At 34.0% G+C, this 17,004-nt stretch overlaps 1 protein-coding gene across 1 annotated transcript in view; it reads right to left on the bottom strand.

Annotated features, from left to right (window-relative positions):
- Window positions 1-17,004, bottom strand: part of mmd (disintegrin and metalloproteinase domain-containing protein mind-meld) — a gene marked incomplete at its 5' end in the record, with an annotated part of 164,051 nt that overhangs the window by 116,319 nt on the left and 30,728 nt on the right. Inside the window, one exon of the mRNA XM_089698538.1 lies at window positions 16,126-16,176. Within this exon, the coding sequence (XP_089554664.1) occupies window positions 16,126-16,176 (51 nt within the window). The remainder of the gene's footprint in view (window positions 1-16,125; window positions 16,177-17,004) is intronic.

The raw sequence follows: 17,004 nt of genomic DNA, 5'->3' as shown, positions 1-17,004 counted from the left end.
TTTTTCTTATAATTTATGTTATATTTTGTTTTAAGATGAAAAGTTAGCCCTTCTATGAAAAGCTTAACTTTAAAATTTACCAGACAATTTTATAAAACATGGTACGGTTCAATTTTTATGAACGATTACAAAAACTAGGCTATGACCTAAAAAGGCAAAAACAAATTTAGGGTATAACCGCGAGCCACTGCTAGCTGTATATATTTGTAACGTTAGAAGGTTTTTAATAAAAGTAGGAAATGATAAAAAGGTCATTGATTGGACACAATTGTACATACGACGATTGCTAATATAGATCCTGTGTAAATAATTCTTTAAAAATCACAACGTATTCCTTTTCTTACGAAAAATACTGAGCCAGGGTAATAATTATGAGATTCCAGCAATCCTCTACAATCAAATAAGAGCATTCAAAATTATGCTTATACACAGCCATTGGAGTGCCAATTTAACGAAATGAAAATTTAAGTCTCTATTATGAGAAATTGTCGAGTCTCATAAAAAGCTTGTTTTTAATATTGAAATATCTTTCTTTTAGGTTTCCACTGACAGCAGTTCGTTTACGATATTACCTGTCTTTTAAATTTGCCTTTTGCCAAGCTTTATTTGCTTGTAGAGTTCCATGTAGGTACTGATGTTTGGAAATATTAAATTAGCACTATGATTTTCTTTTGTCGCTGTACGTAATTTGACTCCCTCAAAGAGCCCTTAGCAATAAAATACGATATTGTATGAGAACCTGTAGGTGGATATAATGAGGAATTTCAAGGTATAAATTATTGATGTTTTCATAATGAAATATAAATAGATATTTCCATTAGTAAATTCATAATATGCTAACATGTCAAAGAGTGGAAAAATTTGCTGAAGTTGTAATATTTTTATTGGAAATGGATCAACGGTTTAAAATCATATCTTTATATAAACTTTCTTTTGATGAAGATTAGTCAACAAAAATTCATCTAGAATTAAGAAACTTTATTAAAAAAAATAATGTAAGGAAACAAAATATGAATTCTTAGCATTTTACTTGTTGTTAAGTTTTGCGTAGTAAGTCAATGTATATTTTAGCTGAAAAAACTATTTCAACGAAGGCTGTCTTTTCCGAGCAATCTTTCCCGTGTATAACCTTCTCTACCATACCACAGTTAAGCAAATAAAACAAAATAGCAACGTTTGACATCAAACCGAATATGTTTACATAGCCCTTGCATAACACAATTTGCTCGAAGGACACGCACTAATCTGGTCGTAGGGTGAACTTTTATCAAATTAAGAGCCTCATTTCATGACCCAGAGTGAAATCGACGCAACCATAATACGATAATGGCATCTACGCCACGTCCAGTTTTTAACCGAATTACGAATATAGCGTGGACGGTGCGACGATAATTCGATATTGGACATTTTACATGGATCGCTGTGGAGGACGCAAATTTTAATAGTTAAAAACTGATGCATCGATGGTTTTTAGTCTATTATAGCTGCACTATTTGAAAAATAAATGACGCTAGTTTTGCTGAGAAACTAGGTTATATTGTGTGTTATTTCTCAGTAATAGCACGACTCAACTAAGAACGACATAATTGAGATGATATGCAATTTATTCCTTCTTCAATGAAGCTATAAATGACCATACCATGTATCAAATCCCACAACAGAACAAGTAACTGCATTGCAAAAATAAACTTCCCAGCTTAATGCCTAACTCCAGTCAACTTGTACAGTATAAACGACTCCATTACCGTTTAGCTTGTTGCCATCATACCCCAAATTAAAACGCTATAACACTTTTATAATTAAAAATATCGCAGACGACAGCATAATAAGACTTAAAGTGAAGTAATCCAAGAAAGCTCGGTGCTATAAATCCCGAGATATCCGCCCCTTAATTGTTCTCATCATAGCCGTTATCCAGTTTTATCTCATCTTTATAAACTCAGTTCAGGGATACCGGCAAATTACTGGTTTATCCATACTTGCGGTGGGAAAATTTACGTTATCACCGGCTGCCCTGCCTGATTAGATTTTCTGTAACTGCCCTGCAGGTATGTAGTTAAAAGGTGCAACGCTCAGTCCTAGGTAGATTGGTTTAGAATAGTGTTTTATAAACTTTTTTAAATTTTTGCCGATTTGGAATGTCATTTCTAGAGAGTAAAAAAACTGTCTCAAATTTAGATAATCTATGTCTATGTATGCAGGATAATTAAGCAAAATTTAAATAAAAATTCATTGAATTGAAAACTTATTGGCAAAAGATAATTATGTCGCTCTTAAGCAATCACATTTGTTAAATAAAATTGATTAAATCAATCTGCATTCAGTAAAACAGCGAAACAATTAAGAGTACGTTACCAATGTTTTTTTCATATTTGGATAAGCTATAGTGTATCGATGCCGAGGCTAGATTGAAGTATATAATTGGGGTTTTCATTTATGGGCACGCTGAGTTCGTTGGAGTTATTATAAATTGATTGTAACTATTGTTGAATTCCGAAATATAGAATCTATTTTGTTCACAATGATATTATACTTTACAGTGACTATTTAAGCGATTTTCTTTATATTAAAAACAGTTTCCAATATTGTAATTATATAATCTAAAGACACCATGAAAACAAATGTATAGAGTCGTTACTTAATTGTTTGAACATACAAATTATATTTATTTATAAGTAACTTTCATCAAGTTACCTATTCGTTTAAAACAAGCAAAAAACAAATTAACATATAAGTAAGTTCATCATAAGAAGAGTAAATCATAAGAGCTAATCATATAATGAATACCAACATTTCCGGATCGAATATTCCCCGCAATGACGTCATAAAACTGAAATCAAATCCACGAGATACAGCTGTAGCTATTTATGCTGAAATCCTTCCAAATAACAAAAAAGTAGACAATGTATTTGACGCGACATGTAGCAGATGCGTACAGCGAACCGGCGAAGCGTTTACGAAGCGATATTCGCTCCAATGATTGCCTTATTGAAAAGGTTTCTTGTCTTCTTGTCAAGAATTTAGACGAACAATAGTATATATTTTTAAACTCCTCCTTATATACTTGAGTCACCGTAAAAGATTTATCCGATTGTTTTTGTAAAGATAACTTTGTCCTACAAAATCTTCGACCATTAAATTTCTCACTTCTATAAGCGTTATTTACTGAAACCTGCTGTAAACTTTAAAAGAACCGCAGATTTTTCCAAAGTTTATCTGAAAAATGAAGCAAGCCGCGCGTTTTCCATTCATTATGAAACTTTTGCTGGCGAGTTTGCCAAGTGTACACTCGTAGATAGATTTATAAGAAAAACTTTCAAATAAAAACCTGCGCTGCTGACTGTACAGTGCTGTTTATGCTGTTAAAGGGGAATATTTAAGGTTCTTCTTCTTAAATTATTAAAGAAATATGGACTGTTTATAATGCAGTAGTCTTTGGCCTTTTTTTAAGTGGGGAAATCTTGCATAGATACCTACGGCCTCCGGGGAAGGGGCCGTGGGTTATGTCGGATTCCTACCGACCAAAACCCCACTGTGTTCCGTCAAGCCGCATCAACGACGGGGCCACGGGTATGGGTAGAATTCGTCCGTGACAGTAGTCGCTGGCCTGGATTTGCAAGGTTGAAATTAACAATGGTTTTCTATTCAATGCTGTGAATAATACTTATTGAGGTCACCAGGATAACGTTTATGTTCATTCGTATTCTATATCAGATATTTATAAACTTGGCATAATTATGGTTGCTTTTGCAATGGACAAGCTATAATTTTATTACATCTTTTTAAAGTGAAACTTTTATTACATCGTCTCAAACTTTTTGGTCTGTGTAGCGCATGTCGCGTGTATCGCGGCTGCCGAGTAGGTATACCTACTCGGCAGCCGACCGTCACGCGACATGCGCTACACAAAGCAGTGTTCGGAACCGTTCGAACAGTTTCACTTTTACCGTGGTTTCATAAAACCACACAACATTTTTTATATGTAGTTAAAGCATACTTTTCTTGAATCAATTTAAATGATTGAACATAACTCTATAAATTGAAGTGTTCGCTCACAAAACAAAATCTTCCTTCCTTTTACACTTACCTCTAATACACCTCGATTATCCAAGCCAATATCTTACCCAAATACGTACGTCACACACTCACACCGTATTCCACGGTCTGTGGCATTCACAAAGGCCACAGTAATTAAGGCGTCGATACAGTAAGTTTGTGTGCAACACCACGCATCGGTCATTATTTTCAGAGAGCGATACAACCGCACTGGGCGTCGGTTAATGAATAAAATTGAATTCGCGTTATCACTGGAATACAGTTCGGTGTAATGGCGGCGTGATTGTTGTTTTATTGATAAATCGTGTTGATTGATATGTGCGATCGTCACTCGTGTAAAATGCATTCAGTAAATAACAAATGAAAACCGTTATAATTTTCTTTTAGATTGATAACGTTAGCGAATCGATAACCTATTTTTAACATATACATCTAGATTATATACGGTACATATTCATTGGTAAAAAGATGAAACCAACTTTCCAATTACAACTAAGTATAGCCCTTATTTAACATTGCAGTTGTAATAGTATTAATGAAAGGCTAAAAATATACTCAAACTCAAAAAAACTCAAATATTTATTTATTCAATTAGACTTCTTCTAGAAGCACTTTTGAAACGTCATTACATATTTTTAACATTTACCACCGATTCGGAAAGCAGTATCTACGGAGATACTATAATTCTTACTATTCGTGTATTATTGTAAGTTTTCATGTTTTAACTTGATGTTCTAAGTATAATAATTTAATTACACATATTTACAAATTATATACCTGATTGAGCAACCAATATATTTATATCCCATTTCTATTAAATCAAACCTTTACTTTAGACAACCCCATCTACACTACGAATCTTTAAACAAATCTGTTATCAAATTGAACACCTGTCCCTAAACTTCAAATGGTTTTCAATTTGCAGTGTAACAACAAAAAGGCAAGCTCTCGGGAGATGCATTACTTCCCGCGGAATCTCGGATGGCGCGGGCGAAACGTTTTGCGTAAACGCTACGGCGCTTACGACACACCCGCGGCACACAAAAATTGTTATAGACCGAGAGCCAGTTGGAAATTTGATGTTTGTTTTTAAATTTTAATGAGCTGCTTTTACCGCTCTTGGAAATATAGAGGGTTAGTTTTTGAGATTGTATTGTGGCTGAGATTTTAGTGATTTAGTATTGAAAAGTATACGATATCTGTAAGTTTCTGTTTGTGTGTATTATTTTATGAATGAAAAAATGAAACAAAACAGAACTGATAGTCTTAGGAATTATAAAAAACAAAAACTATGTCTACCTATAGATATATTTTTTTATTTATTTTAAACAATTAGATGACAGAGATCCATTGTTGTTAGTACGTGACTTATAAGCTAATATTATGTTAGTAAATATACTAAAAATACTAATTATTTATCAGTTGATGGGGTAAACCTGCGTAAACCTGCGATACATTAATGCTCTGTCGATGTGACGGACATTTTAATCTAAAAATAAATCCACTGCTGCTTTAGTTTAGATTTTTAAACTAATAACGAAATCCGGCACCACCTCCCGTACATTTCGGGCGACGTGGCGACCCGGGATGATTTGTGGCCAGCGACAGAACGGTGCACGGATTTATGTAAGAGTCGTGCTCCGTCGCCTGCGAGATTGATGGCCTCGCCACGGATGCTGGAATATTTTCCTAATTTTCTAACAATTACCTACGGTTCAAATTGTTTCGCTTTATTATTTTTTATTAGTCTACACTGTAGGTGAGTGATATGATTGATTGTGTATCTTCCTTGGTAATAAAAGGAGGTCTTTATATTTTATTCAGAGTACAAAAAGCATAAACAAGTTGTTGATGTATAGGAATGTCGTGAAACGGACTCCTACAATAAATCCATTCTAAAACTTGTCTAAAACATTACATAACCAATAATAACAACCACAACGAAAATTTGCCTTAAATTTTTTCAGTTACACAACGGTATACAAAATATCAAATTTTCTCACATATTTTTGGTACGAAATAGTTCCACGCAAGAATCACGTGCGAACGCGAAAAAATCTAGCCATCAACACTAGAGGCTATAAAGATAAAGCAGATAGCCGGCTGAATGGGGAAAATATATTTCCCCACTTAACCCAGCGGAGTATTAAAACAGCACTTTGTTTTGCGGTTCTCCCCGCATTCGCAAGGCCATAACACGTTAGAGGAAAAAACGTTAAATGCCTAGTCGAGGGCCTGCCTCCTGTTGGGAATAAGAGGTTATTTTTTTCACTTAGACGTAATGCTTGTATTGTGGTAGTAGTTTAGTAATATATTTATACGACGAGAGGTAGTGTCCTTTTAAAATTATGCAAAAATATGAATCATTTTTGATGTCTACTAAGTTTTAAAAAAGACGAAAAACAAAGATTGTCTGTAATCGTACATCAATAAAATTAGGATCATACTTAAATAATTGTATTTTAAATCAAAAGAAGAAAAAAACTGATGGTATAAAAAATAAACATCTATTATCAAATTAGTTCAAATTTATTTTAAATGCAAATCCCAATATAAAAAAAACGTTTCAAAAAAAGAACAAATTCTTACTCAATTTACGGCAGTATCAAATATATTTAATCGCAAGTATCAATACTTTTTATCATCCTCAAATTATCAAGAAACGCGAGCCGATCATCCCCTAAAGCGTTTCAAAAAGGCGCACTCGATACAGAAGCAATTTACCCAATTGCCGGCGACCTGTTAATTTTTTTCCCGCCAAAATTGCCGCCATCTTGAGAAAATCGTAAGTCATTGTTTGCGGAAACCCGCCAGATAATGGAGCCGGTTTTGATATATAACCTCTTTTGCTAATTAAAAACATTCGCCCCTAAAGCTGAATCAGATGTGATTCAGGTCGTTTCGTACTTTCATTAAAGTATTATATTACCTGATATAGTATAACTAATGATGTTCAGGCTTATTAGGTTAATGCCCCCGTTTTTATTACGTATCATATCATTGTTATGTCCCTTCTTCTGTAATTAAATTGTGTTTGCGATGTTTATTATCTTTGATAATATAAATGGAGGGTAATCTTATATATAAAAATGAATCGCAAAATGTGTTGGTAAGCGCATAACTCGAGAACGGCTGAACCGATTTCGATAATTCTTTTTTTATTATATTCCTTGAAGTACGAGGATGGTTTTTATGTAGAGAAAACGTAAATATGTACCACGGGCGAAGCCGGGGCGGACCGCTAGTTTAATCATAAAAATGATTTGTACTCGTCGTCAAATATGAATTTCAAATAGGAAGGGACTGTTAAGTGTTGGAGAAATGTTTGTAGTAATTATCATTTTTTTACATTCTTTATTTTAATACGAGTTAATACAAATGAAAACGGCTATAATAATAGAGCATTTTCTATAACAGGTAATACACAATGTAACTTTTATGTATAATATTTCTATACCTATAACTGCCTGCATAGGTCGACTGTCTACTTCCTGTAATCTGTTTGAATTGTATTAGCGTATTATAATATTTGCCTTTGATTGTATTCGAAAACAAACAAAATAGTTTTTAGTAGAGTCACTACTTTATATCACCATCAAAACTACTCATGTACGATAATTATTTCGATTCATAAAGTGACATCCACTAATACGATTTACTATCACTTACAATACAATTCAACGATAAGTTCCTGCTTCAAATGATTCAAAATACACAATACTTATCCATTCACCGGACAACCACATAAAATCCGCCACATTAGTCCTGTATCATTTTAAAATCGCATCAAACGAGCCCAAATCTGGACCATTATTTGCCCGTAACTCGACCTATCCTATACAAACGGGCCCTTGCAAATAAATGTCCTGAATCCTCACGCTTTTGGCGAAAATGGGCCGAATTATAAACGTAAAGTTTCAAGGCTGCCCTTTTTTGGGTATCATATTGACGACAAGTATGGGTCGAAAGAGACCGATGTTTGTCTCAAATGTTGAGTCAAATAAAGAGTTTTGGTACTTGTATTGAATTAGAAGGTTTGTGTTTAAAGTTAATGCGACTTTTTAGATGGTAAATTGAAATCATTTTACGTTTAAATAATGTATTTTAAAATAATTATATGATGTATTTGAATATATGTTTATAGGTAATTACAATATCATATTTGCCAACAAAGTTTGCTTGTCTTGTCTATTTGTTGTGAAGTCCCGTGTCCCCAAGTGGGGTAAGGGGCAGATGCATTATCCGTACATCTGTTTCACTGATCGATTTTCTTTAGGGACAAGTAGGTGATCAGCCTTCTGTGTCCTGCCAGACCGAGACATTTTTTTTCTTCCTCTCCACCGGGAATCGTACCCAGGACCCCTCGGTTCTACGCGCACGCGTCAACCACTGTAACAAGGAGGCGGTCTGTCTATATGAGAAAGCTATTATATAATTTAGAGTACCACAAAACATAACATAATCCTAAAAAGTCTTATCTTATATAAATACTTAACAAAATCGATATCCTTATAAAACAATCATCCCTTGTTACCCAACGGCAGACATCGCTCAAGCCCAATCGTAAAATCTTACACCTTAACGACGCTTTCGAAGTCCATAAAAACTTTTTTATAACGATCTCTTTTCGGACCTAGTTAAAAGTTTCATTGGACATTTTTCTTTTTAAAATGTAACAGTATTCGATGTGAATGAATCTATACTTACTTACTAATATTATAAAGCTGAAGAGTATTTTCATTTGTTTGAACGCGCTAATCTCAAGAACTACTGGTCCGATTTGAAAAAATTATTTCGATGTAAGATAGCCAGATAGCCATTGAGGAAGGCTGGCTATAATTATATCATCACGCTAAGACCCACAGGAACGGAGCCACGCGGGTGAAACCGCGGAGCGCAGCAAGTGAATAATGTATTTCATTGGAAAACCCAGAGGTAATTCATTACCTTGATAACAGCGTAAAATTGGTTTTTAATCCTTTACTTTTCGATGTAATAAAGTAATGCACAATATTTATGTGTATCCGCTTATCGAGTGAACAATATTGTGTTTCATTTATTATCCTGTCATAGCGTTTTCAGTGAAATATATTGTTTGTATTTATTTTACTTTTAGTGTTACTTACTTATAATGCTATATTTTTTTACCTAAAATCGCAAATTCGAAATATGCACATATAAAAATAAACTTTTTGAAGTGAAACTTCTTTATCGGGGTTGGGAACAAAATTTAGTGTAACATTTTTTCGTTACGCGTGACATTTTGAAAAATAAGGTTTATGACCTTGAAGTTTCACTTCTTATGTGTGTACACTAGTACACGCACACATTTTTTTAATATTATACTAGCTGTGCTCCGCTCCTGTTGGTCTTGGCGTGATGATATAATATAGCCTATAGCCTTCCTCGATGAATGAATGGCTATCTAACACCGAAAGAATTTTACAAATGAAACCAGTAGTTCCCGAGATTAGCGTGTTCAAAAAAACAAACAAACAAATAGTAGTAGTATAAATGGATAATACGAATATAACTTTAAAAAGGTTAAAAGAACGCTTTTTTCTAAAAGTTTAAATCCATAGAACAAACATTATTAAAAATCCGTAGAGTCGACGTTTTCAAAAACTTCAGCATTATGCATGCACAAGCGAGCGTTAATGCAAAATATGTAATATAAAGTTGCCATTATTTCATGCGTTTAAATAATGTATGAACTTCTCTGTATGAACCGATAACCGAAGTGCTGCAATGTCGTTGCTACAAACACCTGACTATTCAAACTTAAACTTTATTATTACATGTAAATTAAGAAAGTGTTTAGCAACAGTCATTTTTTAAACTACCACCTTTAACGTTTATTGGTACACTTAAACTCAAACTGAAACTCAAACTCAAACATTTATTTATTCAATTAGACTTCTTAGAAGCACTTTTGAAACGTCATTACATATTTTAAAATTTACCACCGATTCGGAAAGCAGTATCTACGGAGAAGAACCGGCAAGAAACTCCATAGTTACTCTTTTAAATCATGTCAGTTTTACAATTTTACAAAATACATATGTAACATCATATATTATAATAACATGCCAAAGAACTGTCCTGTGGTTTTTTCGCGACAACCCTCCATGGGTTTTTATCGTCCATAATTATATTCCTGAATACTGCAGTACGCTCTCTGAACTAGTACATTTTTTATATAAGTTTTAAATTTAGAACTACTAAACTCTTTAATATTATGAGGAATTCTAATGTAAAAGCGTATACCTTGACCCATAAATGAATTTTTAACTTTAGCTAATCGTAAAAATGGCATTTCAATTCTATTTCTGTTCCTTGTGCCATAACAGTGTCTATCTCCTACTCTTGTGTGTAAGTCGGCGTTTTTGTGTACATGCAAAATATTATTAAATATATACTGTGATGGTACAGTAAGGATACCAGTATTCTTAAAGAGATCTCTTAGTGAGTCCCGAGCACGTAAATTATATATAGAACGAATGGCTCTTTTCTGTAAGACATAGATTATATGGCTAAGAAGACTGAAGGATCATAATATTATGAAACTATACGAAAACTTGCATGATCAAAACTTTAATGTGCTATTACACACAGGTGTGTTGAAATACATCTACACTAATACATAGACAGGTTGCATTTTACTCAACACTTCCAAAATTAGTTAAACTTCAATATATTTTGTAATTTTTGTTTGCCTCAATGCTCTATAGACATTAATTAATAATTTAACCGCCTCCTCGGTACAGTGGTTGACGCGTGAGCGTAGAACTGAATTACTGAAAATAGAACAGGTCCTGGGTTCGATTCCCGGTGGAGACGAAAAAAAAAATGTCTCGGTCTGGCAGGACACAGAAGGCTGATCAGCTACTTGTCCCTAAAGAAAAATCGATCAGTGAAACAGATGTATGAATAATGCATCTGCCCCCTACCCCACTACGGGGACACGGGACTTCACTTTTTTTTTCTATAGACATTACTTAATATCCGCTTTAAGAAAACTCTGTACGTGCAAATAATATAAAATTTGTAACAGAATTTTACAAACAACAATACCTACCTTTAATTGACTTTAAAATGAAACAAGCACAACTCTCTCAGCCAGGTTTAACCAAACTTTTACGTTGTTGGTAAAACATTAACTCAAGATTGTCGCCGGATTGAAGTGAGTGATACAACTTCGAAAACTAGCGTCGCCTTTGAATTGTATTCTGGAAACAAAAGCTAGTGACAGGCAGTGGATGTTTATATAATTACTAGCGGTCCGCCCCGGCTTCGCCCGTGGTACATATGAAAAATAGATGTTGGCTGATTCTCAGACTTACCCGATATGTACAGAAAATTCCATGAGAATCGGTCCACCCGTTTCGGAGGAGTATGCAGACTAACATTGTGACACGAGAATTTTATATATAAGATTATTTAATAAAACATATTTTTACCACAGGTTTTACTAATAGTTTTTATAACATGTCAATTAAGGTAATATTTTTATTTTGTTATAAATTTCAGGCGAATAAATATTATAAAACAAACAATTTTAACAAGATTGATTTTATAACTTTTTTCCTAATTAGGTATATCAATAATGAATTTAACTATCAAAATATCATCAGAAATTATTTAGTTGTACGTTTAAAAGTAAGTTAGCCTGTATAAGTTAGCCCACTTATAACTCAACAACCGCTAAACTAATTTTAATGATTCATGATTCTTATCTATGCTAGGATTAAGATCATATCTTTTAGAAATCATACAAAATGATGCTGGAGTAAGCAGTTAGTTGATTATACAGCTTAAGTTTGTTAATTTTCATGTTATATTTGCAATTCCAATACAAAATCATCACCATCTAATTGCCCCCATATCCCCAACTACATCTCCAACTAAATAACAGATCCATCGAGAGCCAATAAAGCATGTCGATTCACAATCACGCAGTTGACACAGCCCGTACAAACACCTTCCGTTTGCGCAAACACGCGTCCATTGCACAAACACGATCTTACGTGTGGATGGAGCTTTATGTACAGATTATAAAAACATATCAAACGTGTAACAGGAGCATTATAATTTGCGTGAAAGATGAGTTTAAGTAATGTAGCAGCGTAGTTGTGAAATTTTGTTATATTAAAAAATAGAAGTGTATATTTAGTCGATGTAGAGAGATATGTAGACAGTAGAGATAAAAAAAAATTGGTTGTCTGTAAGTCGGTTTACTGACGAAAGTTGAACGTGACAACGTCTTAAGGCCGATTGTGCTTCTTTGTCGCTCGTTCCGCGCTCTCGCTTGCACTTCAAGCCTTACATGGAACGCCTCAGAGCGAGGTAACGCCGCATGAGTCATGTTTTTTCGTGCGTGCAGCTGGCTCTATCGAATTATAAGACGTTGTCACGTCAAAAAGACGGACAAAAAATTTAATAGTTTCAAATATGTATATTTAAGATAGCATTTGAGACACGGGCATGTAAATAAAATGCAAATCCATCAATTCCCATATAACTATATTTTACTGCGACACCACTCAGAAACTGTGCAAGTCAAAACAAAACGCGAAGACAAAGTAAATTATCGAGAACGTGAGAGTCCATTTCAGCGCCAAGTGTGTGTCAAAGAAAAATGGCTGTTATAGCCAAGCGGTTAAGTTTAAACTCGCGCCGCGATAATGCACTAGGAATGATTTACAGTGTACGGCGATGAAAAATAGTGGCCGCCCGTCGCAAATCATACGAACGCCTATACTACGCTATATGACGGCACATTTCTCGCCAATAGAGTATTGATGGACCAATTTCGCGTCGATGGATATACTCTGCCCATTTGTCCGATGGCCATAAATATACGCGACTTAGAACAATAGTGATATATCAAAATCGTGTCGTGTCGTCACTGTTTTGTTGTGACACCTTTTTTAGATTACAGCTGATACCGTTGTTTTAAAGCGAATCAATCTATTGCAGTTTTGAAGGCTGTATTTCCCGTATGCTAGAGCGTTTTATGTTTTTCAAAAATGTTTAGCATGTTTTTATAATTTATATATATTTTTTTTCATTATTCTTGAATGGCATTCAAGAATCTATTTAGTATACTTTTCTTGCTGCAAATGATTATCACTCTTATTGGTCATTTATAATTTGATGGAGTTGTTTTATTTCTGCAATTTTTTACTATATACACACTGGCTATATTCAGGAATACACATTATATAAAATAGTACATTAAAAATACAAAAAGTATGTAAATATCAAGACGGTACCCGGCTTCATTATTAAAAGTTCCAACAAAGCATTCAATTATAAGCGATACGAACAAAGTTAGAGCAAAGATCTAACGGAACGGCACCAATTTGGAGTCTGATTAAAAGTTACAAGTGCATGCCCATTGATACTTGGCGGATTCAAAAGAGATCTCGACTCATAATCTACTTATTGGCTTGTGGATCTTGTGGTTTCGTAAAGTTTGTGTATTTTTTGTACGTATGCTACTATTTCACATTTGGTAGTGTATGTGAAAGTTAATTATATTCCTAAATGTTTGGTGTGATGACTTTTTTATCCAGAAATTAGTTGTCATAAGATATTGTGTTGAATAGTCATTGTATTGTGTTTAAATCTTTTATTTTTTGTCGTACTTGTTATTTATTTAATTTAAGCTCCGCGTTATCACTTCTCCTCTTTCGTACCAATCATTTTTATAAAATAAAAATAAATCCGAATTATCCTCTCATTTTCTACACAGTACACTAGTTTCACTATCCACAACATGCAGCCCTATAGATTTTTATCCCTTTATTGCACACACCCACACACATGCACACACACACAAACATGCGCACACATAATATAAATAATATCCAAGATGGAAAACATCATAACGCTGTATATTAAGCTCAGTGGTCGTGAGGATCCAACGGCTAAGATGTGATAAATCCAACCTAGGCTCTATTTTATCCCGCACTAAGTTGCATGTTGAGTGCAACTACTGGATTTATAACTAGTGGATTTATATACTTAGTCGTGAGTGCATATTTACCGGGCCTTAGTGAATTTATCATCAGATTGCGGCGTTTATTACGCGTTAGAGCTTAGCGTGCATGTTTCAAGGGTGGCGGATTATATTTTGCGTAAATTTTCTTTTTCAGAGATGGTGAGAAATGTAGTTTTGGGAACTCTATAATGCTTTTATTATTCTTAATATTCTATGAAACTTTTAATAATTTATATTTGAAAGAATGTAAAGTAAAATTTCATTGTTTTGTATTTTATGTCACTTCTTTTTTCGACCTATCAAAAAATGGTGACATGCAACTCATGTAACTCATGATTTACTTATCTGGTTGCCGGTTATATCAATTATTCCAGTTTCAAAGACAAATAAACTCAAAAAATAATCCACTAAACACTCGAATACATGGCTACTCAAATCACAACGAAGCATGCTCGACTCTCGAAACATTCATCCATAACAATCCTATTGAGTTCTATACGTACCATTTTTTGAAAAACATCACAAACTCCGAACTCGGTAACTAGTTCGGTACTGAGCTTGTCTAGAACTTGGCCGTACCATTTATTATGTATCACTTTTCCTGAAACTTATAAGTGACTTTAACTTTTAGTCTGTCTGTACACACTGAATTTTTATAAGAGCCTTTGATATGCCGGGTTTGAGAAGTTTTGCTCTAAACTTTGTTTTAGTTTTAATAATTCACTGTTTCGCTTTTTTTAATTTTTCCGTGGTTTCGAGGAAATCTTTGGGAAACGAAGAAACATTGCTAGGAAACATAATATAATAAATATCTTCCAATTTTTGTATCTGAATTATGGATTAGTTTTAGTAGCAATGATAGGTTACTTTCTTCAAGGCAATTTCTAAGTTGATCTTATCCCTTAATCGTATGTAGAGAAAATAGTGTTAAACCTGATATGAAATTTAATTGAAACTTGGTCAAGGATTAAGTATTCCATATTCAATGCTTTACAACATTTGTATTTCAATAATAAAGGTATCATAGGTGTAGAAATAAAACGCCTAAAACAAACATTACCTTTGTGTTAAGTACAGAAGTCTCATGAGAATCAAAAACGATAATGTATTTGTTACTTCAGATGAATCACGTTGTTACGTAACCAATAGCAACCATCTGACCAATATTATATTTACAGCTATCTATAATTTTAGTTACTAAATTACAAGAATGCTCAATTTTATTGTTATTCCGATGTTTTCCACCCATAAATCCAGTCACACTGCAGACCTCTTAAAAGTTACTTAAAAAGTAATCCACTGTCTTTATAACAACGAAATTGAATACTTCCCTCGTATTTATAAAACAAAACACTTCCCCGAAAGCATTTCCTTTGAATGCCGAAATAATAATCCATTTTTATAATTAGCAGCTGGTAGGTACAAATGGCTTAGGTACGATCGAAATATTCCTGTCATGCCGGTGATTGAATTTTCCCCTTTTTTATATCAAGGGATTGGGGGAGGGGGAGAGGAATGGGGAAGGGGGAAAATAATTACTGGGAGCCGTGATCACGGGTTGTAATTAAGACGGCGGGCGAGCCTCGCGTTGTTTTTGTATCGAAGATATCGGCTAATGATTATTTTTTGTTGTTGGCCGGCAATCAGGATCACGTTGTGAAGAAGTGTTTGTTAACTTTTAAAGTTTTGTTTCGGGTAGTGTTGTAGACTGTTGTTGTTTTTTTATTGTGTTCGGGTAATTACCAAAAATGCAATAGTATGGCGCATTTAATTTTACTTTTTAATTCTATTTACTTCTTATTTAGTTGGTTTGTGTATTATGTACAATAAAGTGTAGTTTTGCATTGTTTTTAGATAAGATAATATGTGTGTGTTTGTAGGAAACGTTGATCAGTACCCAAACTGTTTCTTGTCATGTTACGCAAAAATCTCGTGATCCGCTTCAAAGCTATTATTAAGTTTGTAAAATAAGACATGTTAGGAAAATATAAAAAAATGTATTATCTGAGTATCATTTAATTTTTAAAATAATACTACAAAGAAACTTATTGATAATAACTTACTCTTGAGCGTGGTCGGCTGACTCCTTGATATTCCTGTCCGTAGCGACCCTGCTGCAAAAAAAGAAACATACATACATTAGTATCCAAGTTCGGATTACGATGGATATAATGTTACAACAATATTGCTATTATTTTAATCGGTCCATAGCAAATAATATATATATATATATATATATATATATATAGAAAGACATAACTGTACAATAGTTAGATTAACACGCCATAGATAATTTGCTCCCCTTGCTTAGTTTCCAACTCGACAGCGATTAGAGCATTGTGCGGCACATTTAAAGTCGATAGATTCAGAATTATCTCAGCATAACCTTCAGCAACAAACTACTAACAGATTAAATGATAGCCCACATCAAAGCTCCGCCATTGCGCAAAGAGAACGTGAGACGAACCCGCAAAATTATTGAAATTCACCAACCAAATTAACTTTCCCGCAAACTTTCAACATAAACTATTTGATGTCGGATAATCTGGGGAAAACATTGTTACAAGGATTTGGGCAAAGTCGAAAACAACCAGCGGAACGGTTAAAGTTGGCCGGTATTGAAAAACAACTCGGCCGCGGCATTATTGGCGGCCCGTGGTATGCGTAAATTTAATAATCTGATATTGTTGTGAATTTTGAGGTTATGTTCGTTCAGTATTGTAGGCGTATGTGACGTCACTAAGGGTTGAACGGCCAAAACTAAAACAGATATAAAAGTAGAACTGTAAATGTAATAAAGTTCAGAATATTCTAAATATTAGCTCGTGTGAGCTCGTTGTCGTTTAAACCCAATTATGACCAAGTTGGAAGTGTAGTCCGGGAAATTTTTCCTAATTTTAACTTGACAAAATTTGAAAGCAGAGGCGCGTTCAACTGAATAC

The sequence above is a fragment of the Colias philodice genome, chromosome 9 (assembly GCF_061535455.1).
Source record: "Colias philodice isolate Cphi_HAF_F1 chromosome 9, ilColPhil1 Martin Lab GWU primary, whole genome shotgun sequence".
Classification (NCBI taxonomy): domain Eukaryota; kingdom Metazoa; phylum Arthropoda; class Insecta; order Lepidoptera; family Pieridae; genus Colias; species Colias philodice.
The sequence above is the reverse complement of the archived record's forward strand: the minus strand, read 5'-3'. Positions and strand labels throughout refer to the sequence as shown.